At 36.4% G+C, this 20,771-nt stretch overlaps 1 protein-coding gene across 2 annotated transcripts; it reads left to right on the forward strand.

Moving 5' to 3' along the window:
* The first annotated feature begins 1,655 nt into the window (after window positions 1–1,655).
* Window positions 1,656–19,941, forward strand: LOC129003903 (meiosis-specific with OB domain-containing protein). 2 transcript variants are annotated; one of them, XM_054432239.1, is made up of 10 exons: window positions 1,656–1,770; window positions 3,349–3,471; window positions 5,625–5,753; window positions 6,870–6,939; window positions 7,797–7,989; window positions 8,644–8,800; window positions 15,068–15,259; window positions 15,966–16,113; window positions 17,595–17,787; window positions 19,498–19,941. In XM_054432239.1, the coding sequence occupies exons 2-10, from the start codon at window positions 3,354–3,356 to the stop codon at window positions 19,684–19,686; spliced, it is 1,389 nt and encodes a 462-aa protein (XP_054288214.1). In that variant the 5' UTR covers window positions 1,656–1,770; window positions 3,349–3,353; the 3' UTR covers window positions 19,687–19,941. The 2 variants fall into 2 exon arrangements, with proteins under 2 accessions (XP_054288214.1, XP_054288215.1); XM_054432240.1 differs by lacking the exon at window positions 1,656–1,770 and adding an exon at window positions 2,026–2,149.
* Window positions 19,942–20,771: the final 830 nt, after the last annotated feature.

A 20,771-nucleotide genomic window follows, 5' to 3' on the forward strand; every position in this document is an offset into this window, starting at 1 on the left:
TTTCTTGTTTCAGAGGCAGAGGTTTCAGAGCACTGTGGGTCGAGTTCCCGCAAGGCTCAAAGGACTTTCCATGACTGACGTCATAGTTATGACTGATGGCACGTTTCACGTTTCCCATATTCCATTCCAGCTTTCCTAGACTGTTGAAGTTGTAGTAGTCGAGTCGTCTGCCAAAGTGTCAAATCGCCAAAATTGGTTGCTTATTTAAAATGTTTATTATTTTTACGTATTAAATATAGTGTATTAAAGCCTACAGTTCTTGAGACGGTATGGTGAAATATATACGATGAATTTTCAAATAAAAATAACGAGCTCTATTTGTAAGCTAGATATAACCTCTCCATCTTCCCTTTTAGGGTTACCGTATAAGAAGCTCCATCCATACTAAATATTTTGTAGCTTAGCCTTGATGTGATTTTGTATAGCCTTAAAGTCAATGCTATGCCGCTTAAACTCTACTCGTAAATTTGTACCAAATTTATTAAATATTTCATACTTAAGTTATATTATATTTACATAATTTAAAGCATCAATTCACTCAGATTTCCCGCCCTCTCTTTAAACATTAAGCTAAATTCCTTTATACTTCCAAATTCAGGTTATGACTTTCATTAAAAAATAGATTTTGTATTTTTTTTAACTAACTTGCAATCTGTTTAATGGCTCATTCAATAGCACTCTTTTTGAATAAAAATTGGCAACAGCTGGACCTTGGATGGGATTTTTTGCTTCCGTAACGAAGAGTCAATGAAGTTAGCTAAATAAAAATATTTTCCCCACTCTATACAGTTTTTACGAGCTTCCCACACAGGAATTTAGTCCAGAAAACGGCCGTTTGCCGCCAGCTTAAGCAAATAGTGCTTCATTACGTACTAATAAATAACTAACAAAATACCGTCCACCTTGAAACTTGCAACTTTGAAACTGCATAACTTTCCCTTACGTTCAGTGGTTCAGTAGCGTATCCGTATCAGTTCTGAAACTGAAACCTTTTACCAGAATTGGCAACGTCACAAGTGGTGTTGTTTAAGTGACAGACGTCCCATAAGATAACGTACAGATAGGTGACATCAGCTCATTAATTTGCACTTTATTGATTTCAATTAAAATATTGAAAATAAAACATACAAAATTTTAAACCGAAACAATACGAATTAAAAATCTATATCTGTAAATTTTAAGCGGAGTCAATATTGTCATAGTCCAGTAAAAAATCTGTTGAAAATACAAAAATACCAAACAAAACAGCTGTTACAACACCACTTGCGATGTTGCCACTTCGAAGGCCGCGGCCTGTAGTTAAAGGTGGTTAAAGGCGGCCGTGCCAGAACCAATAAAATGGACAAGGAATGGAACTGGAAAGTGTGAACGTCATGAAATCGTGACGTCAAGCTTACGTCGTGGAACGTCCTTTGAGCCTTGCGGGAACTCGACCCCTAGCACTGCTAGTATCAAAAGTCTTCTATGTGCATTTTAAATTTCCCGAAGTTAGCTCTCACTCTACTCTATGTCAAAAGGAAATAATTGCTTTGCTATGCTACATCCTTCCTTCTTCTTCTGTCTTCAATGCTTCAATTGCACAATGCACAATACAAACAAAGTAATAGCGTAGCACAATATTGCAATATATTAACTTAATAGAGTCGCTTCGCTTCCCGTTAATATGATTAAATTTATATTTTAGCCACATCTATTAAAAATACTTAAAGTCATTAAACCAAATGCAATCCGTTGCAATATAAATATAAAATAATTTCTTCTGATTTCTCAGTAAGTTTTGTTTTTTTCATTTAACTAGCCTATATTGAAAGAATAGGGGTTTAATTGTTGTAATAAGGTTTTTTTGTTGATTAATTATTAAGCTTAAATTTCTTAACAATTTAGGCCTATGCCTAACAGTTTACCTAACCTATTAAGGGGTATACTTTCATAAGTGGCATCACAAACAACCTAATATGAAACTATCGAACTTAAGTCTATTGAATTAGAGCCTACCATAGCCTGAATTTGTAGTTGGAAAATGTGAAAAAATCAAGTCAAATGTGTAAATAAAAAAACTGGTAGGATTCATATTGTGAAAAGAAAATCAGCAATTTACTTTTAAAATTAATTAAGTTATGTAGCCCTGTAACTTAACTGAAGGCCTAATGTAAGTTATATGTAGGCCTAGGCCTATGTAACTGTTAAAATTAGACTATTATGAGATACATTAGGCCTACCTACCTTTACATCAACAGTTCAACACGGCAGTTAAACTCAACAGGTTTTGCCTAGTTGGCAATTAACTTAATGTTCCTAGTGGAGTAGGCCTAATGTTTCATCTGATTAAAGATTTGTTACTGGCATACAAACAAATATTTTTCAAATGGGTCATGCACACACTTTAAAAGACATTTCAAGGGCCTACTACCTACCGGTCGCGGCACTGACAGAGGCAGACGGTTAAACTTAACTTAGTAGGCCTAGAGGCCTATTTTAAATGTTTTTTTGTGCATTTGTAAGTTTATGACAATGACGTGGAAGCTTTAATCGAATTGAGGCATTCTTGACAATGCCTGTATAGGCCTAGGCCTAAGCTACGTTTTAAAACTTTTTTTAATCTCACATGTTGAAAACTGTTGGTTGACGTAAAGGTATGTACCTTATCATAACTAAGTCTAACTTAAGTTTTACTTAATTTTAGTTTGACTACTGTAGCACTGCAGAACTTTTAATTTGAAATTAATATATTACCGTACCGTAGTCGATTATAGGCTAAATAAATTGTTATCTTTCTCTTAGTTTCATATAATTAAAGTTAAGTTAGACCTTATTTAAAAAAAGCCTAAATTATTTCAGCAGCTCGAACAGATGTGGAGAAAAGTTTAGTTTAGAACCTCCATAAAATTATTGACCAACTATATAAGTATTAATTCGATCGATGACCAAACTCAAACTTAAAACCAAAACTCTCTCGTTTAGATTGTATTTAACATACGATGGAGTTGGATATCAAAGTTTTGCCAACAACTGAAACATATCGACAACATATGACAGATAGCTTCTTCGTTTTAAATACTGATATGTCGATTCCAATCTGTTATGACTAGACGTTTTATTGGTGGAGGTGAGAACTAAATATGCTTAGGACTTTGGCCTATTTGTGGTGGCATTTGTTTATCAACGAGATTCTCTTCCAGCTGAAAGTTCTGTCACGGTTAACCTGCAGATAAATGTAACTTTTTTTTAAATTTACATTTCAACTTTTAAAGTTATAAGTTGTATTTTTTTTAAATATAAAGACTAGCAAGTTAAAGTTAATATTTTTTTATGTGTATTGTAACTTGATAACTTATATATTTTTTTCAGGAAAAATGGCAGCTGGAATAGCAAAAACTCCAATCCATGCTCTTTCCCATGGTAGTAATGAGTTTTTTCTTGTAGCAATAATAATTGCAAAACAAAGTCCAAGGACAATATCAATGAAAAGTGGTAAGAAAATAATTGATTTAACTGATAATGTTTACGAAACAATTAATAAGGGAAAGCAGTACAAACCACTCAATTTTTTTATGTGCGGGGGATCGAATATGTTTCCCACTAGGCTAAAATTTTATGCACCCTAAAAAGGCATAATTAATCACTTTCATATGGCAAGATTCTGTAACCTTCTTCCTTATATTTAGCCTTTAAAAATACCTTCTTTGCACAGAGGTAACATGATTCCTTAAAATCGAGGTAATACTGCAATTATCGGCATAAGTATAGGGTACAGTTTCTTAACTGGGCTACCCTATACAGTAGACCCTCTCTAATCCGGCACTGCACCACTCCGGCGTCTTTTGACGGGTGAGGTCTTCCCGATCGTGGCGAATTCATCAACATTTACCACGGATGTGTAGACATCGTCATCCACTCCCGCGGTCACAAAAACGTCATCGTTGACTTGCACGATCACGGCAAATTCATGAACATCTCCCCCGGTCACGGAAAATTCATCGTCGTCATGCGCGATCGTGGCAAAATCATGAACATGTTCCGCGGACGTATAGATGTTATCATCGCTCCCGCGGTCTTGGAAACGTCATCGTCGTCCTGCGCGATAGCAGCAAAATCATGAACATCTCCTGCGGTCATGTTTACATTATCGTTGTCTACCGCGGTCGCGGCAAAAATTTTATCATCTCCTGCGGCTGTGTAAACATCATTGTCTACTCCTACGGTCACAAAAACGTCATCGTCGACTTGCACGATCACGGCAAATTCATGAACATCTCCCGGGGTCAGGGAAAAGTCATAATCTTCATGCGCGATCGCAGCAAAATCATGAACCTCTCCTGCCGACATATAGACGTTATCGTCGCCTTCCGCGGTCAGGGAAACGTCATCATTGTCATGCACGATAGTGGCAAAATTATAATTATTATCTCCCACGGATGTGAAGACCTTATCATCGTGTCCCAAGATTAGGGAAATGTCATCGTCGTCATGTCCGATCACGTGATTTCGGAGATGTGTTTTAATTGCATTTTTAAGTGTTTTTATTGATAACTTTCCAGTAATCTGGAATCTTCACTAATCTGGCAGTACCACGGTCACAGAATCCGCCAGTATCCGGCGGATACTGCCGGATTACTGAGAGTCTACTGTACTATCAAATCCAAAAAATCTATAACTGGTAACATTAACCAAACTTGGTGTAGTCAATTACTTTAAGTTCAGTAATCAATAATCAATGTTGTGTAAGACATGGTTTAAGACTGGTACAATCCCTCGGCTGAAATCATTTATTAAAAAAGTCTTACACTGTATATACAGATTTCAAGTTTTGATTTGTTGATTCTCGATTCCCAGTGACTTTGGGCTCGATTTTGAATCTCATGTGCAAACCTTTAAAAAATTTGTTTCCTTACTTTACAATAAAAGTCTAGGTTAGTAATGTTTCCGTTGGATTGGATGTATAAATTATGAAACAACAGGTAACTTATAGGTACAATTTCAACTCAGATTTTGATATGACCTGTGATGGGAGAAGTGCAAATGAATTAAAAAACCTTCTTAGACAGTTACAAATTACAATTTCACAACTTTCATTGCCGACAAGGGGTAATGCTTGCTTGGATAACAAATATTGACAAATTTGGACTCATCAATTGTTTGCTCTTCCAATGGAAGAATTTTTCCATATTCAGACCATAAGTGTACCTAGAAATAAGTAATATTGATTGCAATACCAATATTTCAATTCAAAATAAAATAATAGTTTCTCGGCCATTTGATGAACAGAAACTGTTTGGTTTTTTAAGACTGAACTCGTGAATGAAAATTGGGAATTTTTATGACAAAAGTAAGCATTATTCAGTTATGAAACTTTTGAAAGGTTTTGCCATATTGTCTTAATAAACTTTAATATGTATATTCCCTAAGAAACAATGTACTGTTAGTTCTAAGCCAAGTAGTGGTATGAGTAATTTTGCAACTAAAAGATAAAAATATAAATGGCGTACATCTGAATTGGCTAAAATGAAAAACAACTTAATGTCCTACTTCGATATATATAAAATGACGAACCCTATTGCACTGTAAAATGTTTAAAGGGTGATAAAGATTCTTATTCTTAATGTATCTTTAATTTACTCTTGTAGATGGTTCGAGCAGATCTGTTTGGAACTTTACTCTTAGAGATTCTCCAGCCCACTACATCAATGTATCTTTCTGGGGAAGTCCTGAGTTTATGGAAAACATGGCTCGCACTTTCCACATTGGTGATATCGGTACCTGCATTTATAATCTTAGTTTAGGTTTTATTAGTGGGTTCTTCTTGAAACTGTCATGATTTTTCCAAGAAATAAAAAAAAAAAACATATTATGAGGGTTGTTTTTGAGTAAGGGCTGTGTTTTTCGTATAGCTTGTAGCTATAGCTCGTAGTTTGTGCGTAAGCTGCAACAAGGCTCCTTTCTTACTGGCATAATTTCTTTACATAATAGAACCATTTGCAGCTCTCTCGCTCACGTGTACTTAGAAAATGTTTTAAAATAATTAAATCTCCTGCTGCATGCAAGATAATGTCAGTAATACGTTTTTGACCACAATAAATATATCAGATCCCGAATTCATTACCAGATGACTGAAGGGTTAGGCCCTAGTGCAATATGAGTGAGGAAAAGTGCAGAAATGGGATAGGGAGGGTAAAAATGTCCATGAAAATCTTTTTATTTTGTTGTCTCCTGTAAGAAGTCCACCCACCAAAAAGCACAATTTCTTCCAAAATGGACATCTTCAGAGCCATTTTTAAACACCATAACCTTAAACCATCTAGCAATGAATGTTGGCATTAGATACCGGTATGTTACTTGTGGTTAAAAAAAAACATACTGGCCTCATCTTCGCTAATGGTTCCATTTTGTTCACAAATGATGCCAGTAAAGATGGTTAGGAGCCTTATTGCGGTGTAAATAAAGCTACGGAGCTAAATGCAAAAACGGCTCTTACTTAAAAAACGACCATCGTAGTTTTAGATAGACCCTCTAAAGTAATTTATATTCCTATCTAATGTTTTTATTCTATCATGACAGAAAAGTAGATTCTGTTCCAATATCTTGGTACAGAATATTATTAAGAAGATTATTTGTTTTTTTACTTGTTTTTTATTTGCATTTTTACTTTACAGTGGTGCTTCTGATATTCTCATTTTATAGCTATTTATTAATCCAGCATTTTATCTGGTGAGCTGACAGTCTAAACTGTATTTAGGCATTTAAAATCATAAATATCAAATATTTTTACATCTTTATTTGTAGCTAGATTATGGTTTAAGTTCCTGGTTTCAACAATATTTCATTATTATGCTTGAAACAAAAAAACTTATATTTAATAACATTTTTTCTAGTTGACATTGTAAAAGCCAAAGCGACATATGCAAGAGATCAAGATGCAAATTTTATGCCTAATGTAACAAGGTAAATACAATTGCTTATAATAAATCATTACAGTATTTAGAAACAATTAGAAAATTCTTAGCACCTTAATTTGTCTTATTTGTCAATTTATTACATTTTACAATACTTTTATTTTTAGATACCGGTACCCAAAACCTCATGATACTTGTTTACTATACATGATCACTAGTACGTTCGCTAGTAGTTTATAAGGTGATAACAGAACGAATGACTGATAAGTATGTCTAAGAATATGATATAAAGTTTATATCCGCTAAAACAATTATTGAATGTGGTACCAAAATTGTGGTGGTGTAACATATGTTTTGGCTTTCTTACAAGCCAACAGCCTCAGAGTTCAGGATTATTTTCCGAGTTAACCTATACTCCATGTGCTCTCCCTTTTTTATGACATGTTTATGTCACGTTGAAGACACAAACACACTTGTGTTGTGCACTCTTCTTGATACTCCATGAAAGCAAGAGCAGCATCAATAGATCTCAGGCCATCAGAATACAATTTTTTTTTTGTTCTAGAGGAATTATATTATTAGGTTTTGTTTTACACACACGTCTATCACAGAAAACAGAAACAATCAAACATCAAAACACAAAACCTACAGCCACTATGTTAACTCATTCATTGAAACAATTAAACTGAACAATTCTTAAACAGCTTAAGTGATTCCTAGAAATGGGCGACTGATACATCTCGGCTTGAATAAGCAACAGCCAGTAAAAGAGATGTACGTCGGAGTGGCAGCTCGTAAACTTAAAAACAGCAATCTAGTTTTTTTTTTTATTAAAGCTATTTACTACATTTTAATTCCTTTGATGAGCTCGTTAGCTCTAGGTTTACTGTTCGTCTAATGTTTCAGTCCACTAGTGCTGCGCATGAGTGAAGGAATATCAGAGATGTGTCTTCACACAGAACAGGATTGTGCAGAACTGGTGAGGTTGCTGAGGTTACCCACCAGGCCTATTGAAGCTCGGGTGACTTTGGCCGACATTCATCACAATTCTCAGGCTTTGCAAGGCAAATATGTCAACTTATTGGTTGTTGTCAGTTCGGTAAGTTTTACAATACGTTGGTTTGGCTAATGGTGATTTTTCTATCTTCATTCCTCTGTTTTGCATTGTACTAGCTGCATAAACTATGATAAGCAATATTTATCCAGTAAATAAGAAACAAATGCAATTAGCAGACTGTTTAAAAATAGCGTGTGTCTATTGTTAATATTCTGTGGTTTTTTTAAACCATTTATTATTTTTGTTGGGTTAAAAAAATAATAATGTTCTTACCTAATGTAGGTACCATATAAAAAGTTTTCAAAAAAAGATTATTAAGACACAATTTTTAATGTTACTGTAAGTGATGTGAGATTCAACTGAGCATTTAAAAAAAAATTTCTGAGCTAGTAAATAAAATTTGTTAATGTTATTGTTGACGTTAGAAGATAAATCCTAAACTAGTTAGACACATCGACTGTTCACAGTTTTATTTCTTTAAAACAACAAAAGAAGAGGGAGGACAAATGGAAAATATGGTTGATGGAAAATAGTTCATCATAAAACACTATACTAAGTCAAGTAGAATCACCCACAGATTATGCTATTTATGGTAATATTTAAGTTATTTCTTCTGTTTTAGTTTTCATCTCTAAGATCTCTGTAAAAACTTGTACGCATAAACTCTTCACAAATTGATAAATAATTGGTGCTCAGGTGGGGGCTGTTCGTCAAATAAACACTAAACGTGAGCGACAGATAGAATGCAGAGAAGTAGAGATGATGGACAACTCTTGTGCCACTTGTCTCACTCTACAGATCTGGGACAGTGAAGTGATATACCAGGCAGACAACTGGAAACGCAGAGAGACTGGTGAGTGTGGTTTTGACTCAAATAAACACTAAACACGAGGGACAGATAGAATGCAGAGAAGTAGATATGATGGACAACTCTTGTGCCACTTGTCTCAGTCTGCAGAACTGGGACAGTGAGGTGATATACCAGGCAGGCAACTCAGGGCCGATTTACCGAATAGGCACGGTAGGCACGTGCCTAGGGCGCAAGGCAATTGGCTTTTTTTGGGGGCGCCAAAAATTTGGAAATTTAAAAAAATCATGATAGTATTTGCATGCTTTTGCGGTAAACTTCTGATAATCCCTCGCGGCCGTGTAGGCATCGTAATCGTCTCCCGCGTTTGCGGCAAGATTCTTACTATTTTCTGCAGTCAGGTCGTTTGGACATATATTATCGTCTTCCATGATCGAGGCAATATATGAACATATCCAGCGGTCGTGAGGAGATTATCATCGTCTACCGCAAATGAGGTGAAATTCTGATACTTTCCCGCGGTCGTGAGGACATTATCCTCGTCTTGCGCGATCACGGTCAAATTCTGACCACCCCTCGCGGTCGTGAAGACATCATATCGTGCCCCACGGTCGTGTGGACATAGTAATCACCTCCCGCGATTGTAGAAAAATGGTAATCATCTCCCTCAGTCTTGTGGAGGTCATCATCCTCTTACGCAAATTAGGCAACATTTTGACCTTTTCCCGCGATCGTGTGGCCATAATCATCGTCTTGCGCGATTGCAATAAATTTCTGATCACCCCTCGCGGCCGTGAAGACATCATTATTTTGTCCCCGTTGGTCGTTTGGACATAGTGATCGCCTCCCGCGATTGCGGCAAAATGGTAATCATCTCCCGCGGACATATGGAGATAATCGTCTTCGGCGAATGAGGCAAAATTCTGATCTTTTCCCGCGGTCATGTGGACATTATCATCGTCTTGAGCGATCGCGGCATTATTGTGATCATCCCTCGTGGCTGCGTAGAAATCTTTATTGTATTCCGCGGTTCTGTAGACATCGTAATCGTTTCCCTCAGTTGTGAAGACATCGTAATCGTCTCCCGCGATTGCGGGAAAATGTTAATAATGTCCTCCAGTCGTGTGGAGATCATCATCGTCTTCTACGATCGCGGCAAAATTCTTGCTGTTTCCCGCGGTCGTGTGGACATTATCATCGTCTTCTGTGATCGCGGCAATACTCTAATTATCCGTTGCGGCTCTGTTGATACCATCATCGTCTTCTGCAATCGCGGAAAATTCTGATCATCCCTCGCGGCCGTGTGTAGACATATTATCGTCTCCCGCGATCACGGAAACGTCACTTTTGTCATAAGCGATCACGGTAAATTGAAAACTCCAGGTATAAATACAAAATTCACGGTTCAAAAATCCCCCGCATGATTCCCGGATTTCCCGGTTGGTGGACACCCTGTTATATATATATATATTGCAAAGGGGCGCTACTATTAGATGTGCCTAGGGCGCTGACAGGGTCAAAAACGGGCCTGAGGCAACTGGAAACGCAGAGAGACTGGTGAGTGTGGTTTTGACTCAAATAAACACTAAACACGAGCGACAGATAGAATGCTAGGGGTGGGCGAGTACTCGACTGTCGAGTAATTACTCGAGTAGTTGGCAATACTCGACAGTCGAGTCGAGTAGTTAAAGATACTCGTGACTCGAGTCGAGTAGTAGACGTTAGCCGATTTCGTTAATTTCATTGATATTTGACAAATAAATAGTAAGAAAGGAAAATGTTTGAGTTTTATTTAATCCCTTAACCCCTTTAAATATTGACATACTAGGCCTACTAATAATCGGCAACCTAGACATCGCTTGCGTCATCCATTTCACTGACAGCGACAGCGCCGACAGCTGAGCCGACACTGGGTGATAGGCAGTGGTGTAGGTGTGCGAGTGCGATGCATCGAATCCCGATTCGATCCAGCATGCATCAAAATCCCGATGCATCGATTACGTCACGATACAGCTCTACTAGTAAAAAGGGATGAGTCGATTATCGTCATCGATACCACCGATACTTGGACATTGGTATCGGTACCAAGACTCGATTGTCAAAAGTCGATTCCGATGATACCGACAGGGATAAATATTTTATTTTAACATTTAAGGGTGTAGCATAGAGCACAAGGGCCTAGATTTTTTAGGATTTTTTGAGAGGATAGCAGGCTTACCTGAATGGGAAAGAGTCCAAACTGGCACAGGAAACACAAAACAAAACTTTACACTATATACACATATACAGTGTATACACTATATATACACTATATATACAGTTTTGTGTATATAGTGTAAAGTTTTGTTTTGTGTTTCCTGTGCCAGTTTGGACTCTTTCCCATTCAGGTAAGCCTGCTATCCTCTCAAAAAATCCTTATTTTAACATTTATTTACTGTATAGCTACAGTATTAGTTTTGTAATCACGGTTAACAATTTTCATAGCCAACTTAGAAACTATATAGTTCAAAACAGCGACGGTGCCGGTGACATTGTTTAGCTTCAGCATTGCACAACACAATCTACGAATCTACATTTCAAGATGTCAGACTCAACTCAAGAGACAACCGGCGAGCGAATGTCCCGCCAACACGAAATTAATTATACTAAACAATGTCTGTATCAATAAGTCAGACATTTAGACGTATTATTTTTATTTTTAGTACAAAATAAATAACCTAAACACGTCGAAATTTTCAGTTTAATAATCCCTGCATTATACGCATTAGAAAAATTATATTCAACCATTAAACTTTAACATCGTCGTATGGTTAGGCTTGCTTTATATTGCGCCAAAAAGTAGATCCATATTTTGATCTGTACTATCTACTGATTAAAGAGTTTAGTGAAGTTTTAAGTGCTACTATAACATAATGTATTTATTGAAAAATATTATAAGCCTTAGTCCGTGTTGATTTTGTAATGTTATAACGAATGGTGAATGTTGACAATAAAAGTATAACTTCTTGATCAGCATTGTACGTGTTATTAAATTTACGGAAAGTAAATAAAAGAAACGTCTTATAACACTTAAAACATATATTTACGCTTATACTGTTACTCACAAGACGGTAAATATACAAAAAAGGTGGTAAGTGGTGATCGATTTCGATTGGACACTCCAATCATCATCAGACCCAATAGGCGAATGATACGATGTGTCATTCGCCTATTGGGTCTGATGATGATTGGAGTGTCCAATCGAAATCGATCACCACTTACCACCTTTTTTGTATATTTACCGTCTTGTGAGTAACAGTATAAGCGTAAATATATGTTTTAAGTGTTATAAGACGTTTCTTTTATTTACTTTCCGTAATAAAAGTATGTAACAACAGCTCTCATTGGTCAGGAGGCGTCAGTGCACTACCATGTCAGCCAATCGACTTTTGTGTTTCAATGGAGCAAATGACGATTGCTTTGACATCGTTTAATGTTTTATTGTGGGTGGAAAGGGTATCGATAAATATCGTGATTCGAGATCCGATGTGTACGATGTGTTTGTTTATAAATAATGAGTATTTAAGTATAAAAAACTAGGTTACAGACATGTTCAAAACTTCGATTGTTCCGATCCATTGTTGGCACCCCTACACGGAGGTTATAGTGACGTCGTGCATAAGGGCCAGGCAGCAGTGTTTCCATTCGCGGGATTATTATCCTGAAAACGGGATTTTTAAACCTTGAGCGGGATTAAAACGGGATGCGGGATTTTCGGCTGTGACGACTATTTTTATTTTTTCCATTTAATTTTAGAGAAAAACTAACTCAAATTGATTAAATACTGTAGTAAAATATAATAGTGATGTTAAAACAACTTTATAAACATGATAGGTACGTCAAGAATTATACTAGGTATTGTACAAAAATAATCATGTGGGATAAAACGGGATTTTTCACAATTTTAAAGCGTGATAAAACAGGATTTCTCGACCCAGTAAGCGGGATTATTGTTTTGGTCGTGTGTCGTGTGGAAACACTGCCAGGCAGGCTGGTTCACAGTGAATCCACTCTGCCGAACCTTGTTCTTGGTATAATCGGGAACATAGTCAAACACTTTTGTTACTAAATTAAACTATGAAATGTTTGTTAAAAGCACTCTTTTGGTCTTTTGGAGATTTTAGTCCCAAAACATAATCTTTATTGTAGGCTAAAAGTAAAACCTATCTATTGCCATACTTTTCTCCACAGACGTCGACTTAGGCTATTATGCAATGTCTTTAAAAAATACCAGGGTTTCAGGTTTCAGTCAAAATACTTTTGTAAACATTGACAATGTGCTGTTTTAGCACAGTTCATTCCTTGACCACGATCGTTTTTACTCACTAGAGAAAAGACTCTCCTTACAAAATGTATTTGTAGGCCAAGATGTTTGTAATTTTTTAAATGTATAACTGCAATTGCTTTTAAAAAGAAATACAAAAACTGACAAATGACTTAGATTAATACTTAAAAAGTTAAGCCTATTTTGAGAGGAAACTTTATTAGATCTCATCATAGTCAAATTCAAACATTTACAGTATTTCAAATAACACTCTTGTGTAATGGAAATCTGCAAGCGAAGCGACTGAGGCCGAGGGTGAGGGAGGGCATGTGAACCAGGCTTTAGAACAAGGGCAAATTCTGCCAAACTTTCTCTTTTCCTCCCCCATGTCCCGTTAGACGGTGGGTGGGGCTTCACACAATAAACAGTTCATTCATTCACAGTAGAGAAGAGTTTTTGTGGCAGTGACGTATGTCTCTTGTCTGCTCTTCAAGTTCACACATCTGGACTTCTTTAAAACAATTATAAGTGATAATCTTTATTAAAAATAAGTGAAAAACTGTTGACATTTTCAAGGAAAAAAATGTAAGAAGTAAAAGTGTTAAAAATTTTGTTTGATTAGTTATTCTGTATTTAAAAAATATCCTCATTTATGATTATGTTTTCAGCTAGACTTGGTGACTTTTTTCATAGTTAAACAAATTTTGAAGATATATAATAAGTGAGAAAATGTCATTAGTATATAGGAAGTTAGTTTTTACTCACTTGGGGGGAAAAACTTACCTTACAAAGAGTTTGTAGACCAAGATGTAGGCTGCGTAATAAAAATAAAAAAATAAACTAATGAGTTAACTAAGACAATTTCATGGAATTTAAAATAAATACAAAAACTGAGAAATGACTTAGATAAATACTTATAAGCCTATTTATAAATTAGAGGAAACTTTATTAGATCTCATGCTTTAGTCAAATTCAAACATTTACAGTAGGCCTATTTAAAATAAACACTTAGTTCCATATTTTTGCATTTTTTTTTTGCAATTACCACAGCTATATGTAAAATAAAATTGTTGATTTTCTCGTGAACTACTCGACTCGACTCGACTCGATACTCGAGTATTAGGGCTAATTACTCGACTCGACTCAAAAAAACACTACTCGCCCATCCCTATAGAATGCAGAGAAGTAGAGATGATGGACAACTCTTGTGCCACTTGTCTCACTCTACAGCGAGCTTCTGGAGCGGGTTCTTCTGATCCTTGAAGATTATGGCTGATACTATGTAACTGAGCGGGTTTTCTAGGACAGCAGTCGAGAACAAAATGTAACTTACTTAAAATTTTGACACAACCTTATACAATTTAGCACAGTAGTTAAAAAATCTTTTGTTTGTGGATAAAAAAGAGGTTAGCAGCCTCTTTTAACCTTGCATTTGCCTGTCCACATAGACTACAGATCTGCGCGAGAACGTATTCAGCAAAGCAAGGGGTGAGCCGGTACAGTATGATGGTAAACTGAACTGATAAAATGTTTGTGGCAGTGACCAGGATCCGAACCCACGACATCCCAAGACTCACAAAAAAATGTTGTGGGTTTTAAAAAGCTGTTTTAAGTGCTAATTAAATTGTACACTGCTTGGCAGTAGATTCTACCCCAAACATCGAGTGGTTAGAGACCTATGTCAAATGTTCAACCATTTAGAAAATTGGTGATGACATTAAAACCATGAATTTGACTAAAAATATTTAAACAGTGTTTTCATACTCTTCAAATTAAAATATAATATGGTTCATATTTATGAATTAATTTAATTTCCTTTTTATGATTAAAATGAGTTTAAGTTATCGTCTCAAATCTTCAATTAGTAGTTCTATTTTGCAATGAGTAACAAGCATAGATGTTTATGAGACATTGAGATCTATTAACAATGGATATTAAGAAGTATTCTTATGCCAAAATTGTATACATAAACTCTCAAGTTATTTTAAAGTATTCTAATTTTATTACAGTGTTGTTCATCGCTGATGTAAAGCTTGACTGGAACAACTACCGTAAGCGGATTTGTGCGGCGGTGACAGGTCGTACAGTGATCACAGAGAATCCCGACTGTCCAGAAGCAATACAGCAACGCAACCATGCCAGGACAGCTCCAACTGTGGCCGTGGCAATACTTGACCATCTGGCGACCAATTTTGCTGACCGTGAGTATTCTATGTTGTAGTGACAAATAGAGGGTTCAACCAATATTTATAAGTAGTGTCGGGCCAACAGTTGGTTTGAGAGGTTGGGAATAATTTTCGTTCCAAATTTTGGTCAGGTCTGTTTGAGCCCTGACAGAAGCCCAGGACCGCAGAAGGTTTTCTCAACTTTGCCATATCCGTGAAAGATGCTCATAATTTTTCCATGACATAGGAAGATGTTTGTTTTCCCCATAACCGCAGAAGATGTTTAAGATTTTGCCGTGACCGCAGAAGACATTTTCGGATTCGAATAAGGCAGTTCCCAATGGCATAAGAGTATTTTCTTCCAGTGTTCTTTTCAGGTTTCACCCTACTTTGATGAAATAGCAACCTGAAAGATGTACAGCAAACACTCACAGAATCCATCATGTATGAGCAACTACTGATAGAAACTATATCTTAATTATTTTAACATTCCCTGACATACATATTCACACACACATTCTCCCCTACATCTATGTCACACTGCCAAACAACGATAACCTTTTACGGTCAAGATTATTCAATTATTCAATCAAGTTTTCAGCATGAGGACTTAGACGCCTGATGTTGTGGGGAGGGGGTTCCAAAGGCAACATGTTACAGTGAAAGATCTATTGACATGGATATTATCATAGAATAAAACTCATTACAACTATCACCATAGTGAAGTACCTGTTTGTTACAGCTGCTTCCATCAGTACAGTGATGTCTTGCAACACTGTATACTCCAAGGCTGTCAGTGGAGAGTTCGGAGACAGTTTCACAGCTCTTGTGTACGCAGCAGTGATTGAGTTTGATCTTGATGGCATTTACCCTCTCACTGCCACAAAATGGTTGGTACAAATAATCAAATCAGAGCATCTCTGTAATTACAATATTTCTTTTAATTAATAATTTTCTGAAACGATCCGATTTTGGCTTTACCTTATTTCGGTCCGATACCCGAGGGCCAAAAGTCTGGCCTGCAGACTCACAGAGAAAAGTCTGTGTAGGTATAGCATTATGTTGTCTCAAAAATCAGGTCCAGCGGTCCTTGATCATTTTGGGCTTTTAATGGTCATTACCAATGAAACAAGGCTAAATAAGGCTAAACTAGTCTGAGTGTGCCTCATTTTACCTTATTTTACAACAGTTTTCTTGACATTCTTTTGTAAATTCAGCCATTTTAAAAATGTCCTAAGTAATAAAAATTTAAATAGCTGCACCATTTAAAATATCAAATTGTGGACCAAGTTAGTTTTTTTCCTAATATAGTCCTCTTCTACCTTAAATCACATACCAATTTTCATAAAGAAGAGTAGAAAATATGTATGTAAAATATACAAAGTGGTGGATATCTGTATTTATGAAGCGTTATTGGAAAAAATAATTCTTGAGTTATCTTTTGTTTTGATCCATAGAAGATAGAACAATTTTTTGGAGTTGGCTATTTACTTACTGGACACCCTTTATACATTTAATCTAATCAATCCTCTCCACTTCTCCAAACCGTTAATTTTGTAGCCCTTCCTATTAAGTATCTTCTATTTTCCGAACACAATACAATACAGAATATGTGATAGAATTACAGCAATTCAACCTATACTTTTAAGGCGGGTTACACACCGGTATCGCGGATATGATGTCGCCGATATTTTTCGTGCCCGCGACATGCCCCTCGAAAACCAACCTATGTTATCTTATGGAGCTTTACACACCAGTGTTGCAGACACGTTGCCTGCGACTCGTGTCGCAGACGCGTGTCTCGAGCGAACCAACCGGTCGGTGTTTGGACAGACATGTCTCGTGTCTCTTGGGCCCGCGCATGCGCATAACACGTTTCTAGTAGTTTCGGCGCTGTCACTTGGTCTTGGTACTTCTGTTTTGTTTTGTGAGTTGAGTGGTGGGTTTACTCGAGTGGTGGTTATATTATACTAGAGTGGTGGTTATATTATACTAGATTAGTGGTTATATCGTACTCGTGTCCCGTGTATAGAAAACGAGTGTTCATCATAGAGAAATGCCGCTTCCCGACAATGAACAGACAAATAAAGAGTTTGTGGCCATGCTAGAAGAATTCCTTAGTATCAGCAGCAACAACACACCATCTTCTTCAGAGGATGACATTATTGAAACTAATAAAAAACTGAACTGATTCCCTCTCATGTCGCCAGCACGTGCCCCTTCTCCCATGGTTGCATTTTATTACATGTCGCAGACATCATGTCCGCGACATCAGAGATATCGGCGACATCACATCCGCGATACCGGTGTGTAACCCGCTTTACACTTGATTCTGCAATGATGTTGTTTTACTCATGGTTGTATGTGACAGTTTACAGTGCCAACAGCTGGTAGATGACTCAGTAGGGCTGTGTATGAACAGTGAGTGTCCAGTCAGTTCTGGTCTAGAGCGACCTGTCACTGAGAGGATCTTTGACCTCAGAGTGTCCTTGGCTGATCACACAGGCTCCCTGGACAAGTGTCGCATGTCTTCATCTGCAGCTGCCCATATGCTGAACTGCACGGTAAACATAGCTGTTCTTAAACTATTGCAGAATATATGGTCTTATTTTTGTCTGTCATACTCTTTTTTTCGATTTTCACATCCTTTAATAGATCAGCTGTAGGCAATTTTCTGCATTGTTTGATACAAAAGAGTTATCAAGCAAGGGGTTAAATTAAAGTTTACAACAAGTTCTAGTTGCAGCCAAGCAAGGTACTTCATTTGAAAACGTCAATATTACGTTTAAAGTTTTATTAGGATGTCAATTTGATTTTAAGTTTTTAAAATTACCTTTTAGGTTAATTTCAATTTGACAATGTGTTATATGGACAGTGCCATGTATTTTACTTTGCCTGCTACTTTTCAATCTGGTTCCGACCCCTATTCAACAATTTGCCTCGTCATAGTACCCAATCATGATGTGAAAGAAAATCGATGCTCCTGCCAGGTAAGAATCCTGTTCTTTGATTGGATTTCTGTGGTCCAATGGGTTAAATCCTATTAAAATCCGTCAACAGATGACAGACGTGAATGGAGACAAGTTTTTGGACATAAGATATGTGCATAAGGGAGGTAGTTTGGAGATCTTTGTAAATATTTGCATGATAATTACAATATTATTTGTACATTTTAGGTCAACTCATTGTTGTTTGAAAAGGCAGTAACTAAAGTAATTAAACTTTGCATGCAGAACACAGTGACAGAGAGATTGCCAAACAATAGACTATCTCAACTCAACTTTAATTATTTTCATGATGGAAATGATGGATCTCATCTGCCCCGGCGTGTTGTGCAAATGAATGCTCAAGGTCTTTTGTGAACCTCTTTTTTCCACACTTTTTACATTTACACAATTACCTCCATATACATATGTAAACTGAGATTTCATTAGTAGTTTTGACACCTAAACCTAATATCAGAAATCAGTTATTTTTCCGGGAGCACATTTTTTATTCCAATGAAACACCATTGTAATATGACGAGAATATACGTTGCATATAGTCCTGCTATCATATTAGGGAAGGAAGTAACTGAAGTTAGTTAGTAACTGAAGGAAGTTTGGTGAGTCGGTGGCTCAGTTGGTAGCGTCGCGGACTTCGGGCCCAAGGCAGTAGTGTCGAGGGTTCGGATCCTGGTCACTGCCACAAACTTTTATCAGTACAGTTCACCTTTGTACTGTACTGGCTCACCCCTTGCTTTGCTGGATACGTTCCACGCACAGATCTGTAGTCTATGCGGACGGGCAAATGCAAGGTTAAAAAAAACCACCAACCTCTTAAAAAAAAAAAAAAACTTACACGGCGATAGTGTCAGATTTGAACTAGTTTGCCTACCTACTCGCTAATGGGGTTTGTTATAGGCACTACAAACTACAACTCTTGTTATTTTAATATAAAAATGATTCATTAATGGCTCTAGCAATTTTTAATGTGTGTGTGTCTGCTTTTAGTTTTTTTTTTAGTGTAAGCAATTTTCAATAAAAGGTTAAATTACCTGTGTCCGCCGGTCGATCCTAATGTGCTGAATCCTATTACAGGAGATGCATTTCGGCAGAATAAATTGCCATCATCAGTTCTAATATAAGGTCTTGATCTTCCCCATTGGGTGCGTCTTGAAGTTTTGAAACACGTACACAAACTTTACACTTAAATATACATCACAAAGCAATTTTTCTCAACAACGTCTGCATTTCCCGTCCGCTCTTGTACATATTTGGTTCCGGTTGTTACAGCCAGATGACTTTGACCTTATGTCCTTGGACGCCAAAACCGCCCTCAAGTGGCAGTACCTGTTCCACCGATGTGCTTCTCGTCTGGTCATTCTGCCAGCCACCAATAACAGACACTCCCCTCTACTGTCCATCGTGGCTATAGAGAAAGTCTCACTCACTGAGTACGCGGAGAAGCTACCCATGTATTGATGGGGCATAATGTGTCTAAAAATAATATATTTCAATATGATTTGTTATTTTGAGTAGGGGGTTTTAATTTAAATGTATCTGTAAATGTTTGAGTCATGTTGTTTTTGCATTCTTGTAGGCGACGTAAAGGTTTCTAAAATTGATAAGATGAGTTTCAAAAAAAAAATTTATCCTAAAGAGGATTTAAACTTTTTTACATTCCATTTGAGAAAAGAAGCGTGGTGTTTTATGTTACAATTTTATTGATTTTTTAGTTAGCATAGCATTAAATAAGTAGATGTTATAATTTTCTAAAATGATTCACATTACATTAAGTTTGTGAAATGAATTGTCGTGTTCTGTGCTTAAATTTCATGGATTTTTAGTTAGTATTTTAGATAACATTTTTAAATGTTTATGGATAAGATTATCCAGCTTAGATTTAGTTTCATAGAATATATATTTCATCATTTTAGAGAATACTTTTTTACATTCAGTGTTGATAGAGGAAATCTGTTATTACTGTAAGTGCCAGTTGTGGACTTAAGCAGGTCCATATGCATATGTAATAATTAATAATATTGTAAGTTTCTAGACTTCTAAGTTTATAATATTGTTAAATAAATTGATTTTCAAGAAAATATGGAGTCTATTTGTGTTTAGTGTGGAATGACAGTTAAATGACTATATACAAAGGTATTGTTTTAATGATTATCTAATAAAAAATAAACGTTCGCAGAGGCGTCCACAAAATTGAGCGGAGTCAGCATTCATATTATATTTTTGTCGACTTTCTCCATCGAGCTTCATAATTCTTTTTACCTACAGTTTTAAGTGAAAACCACATTTGTGTAGAGATGAATATTGAGAAACAAAACTTTAAGGATTGATCCACATTTCAAATCACATATTTTGAAAGGAATGATTTCTTCAAGCTTTTAGTCTATTATCATTGACTATTGGATACAAAAGTAGACATCCAATCTATATGGATCAGCTGTCACAAATTTTTTACTAAAATAGAATGTAGTTGTGTAAGCCAGTCACAGAATGTGCTAAGTGTCTAAAATTCTATTTTCTACCTTATTTTTTGTTGCTAACATAGC

The sequence above is a fragment of the Macrosteles quadrilineatus genome, unplaced genomic scaffold, assembly GCF_028750875.1.
Source record: "Macrosteles quadrilineatus isolate MER2022 unplaced genomic scaffold, UCM_ALF_1.0 Scaffold_9__3_contigs__length_116548681, whole genome shotgun sequence".
Lineage (NCBI taxonomy): Eukaryota > Metazoa > Arthropoda > Insecta > Hemiptera > Cicadellidae > Macrosteles > Macrosteles quadrilineatus.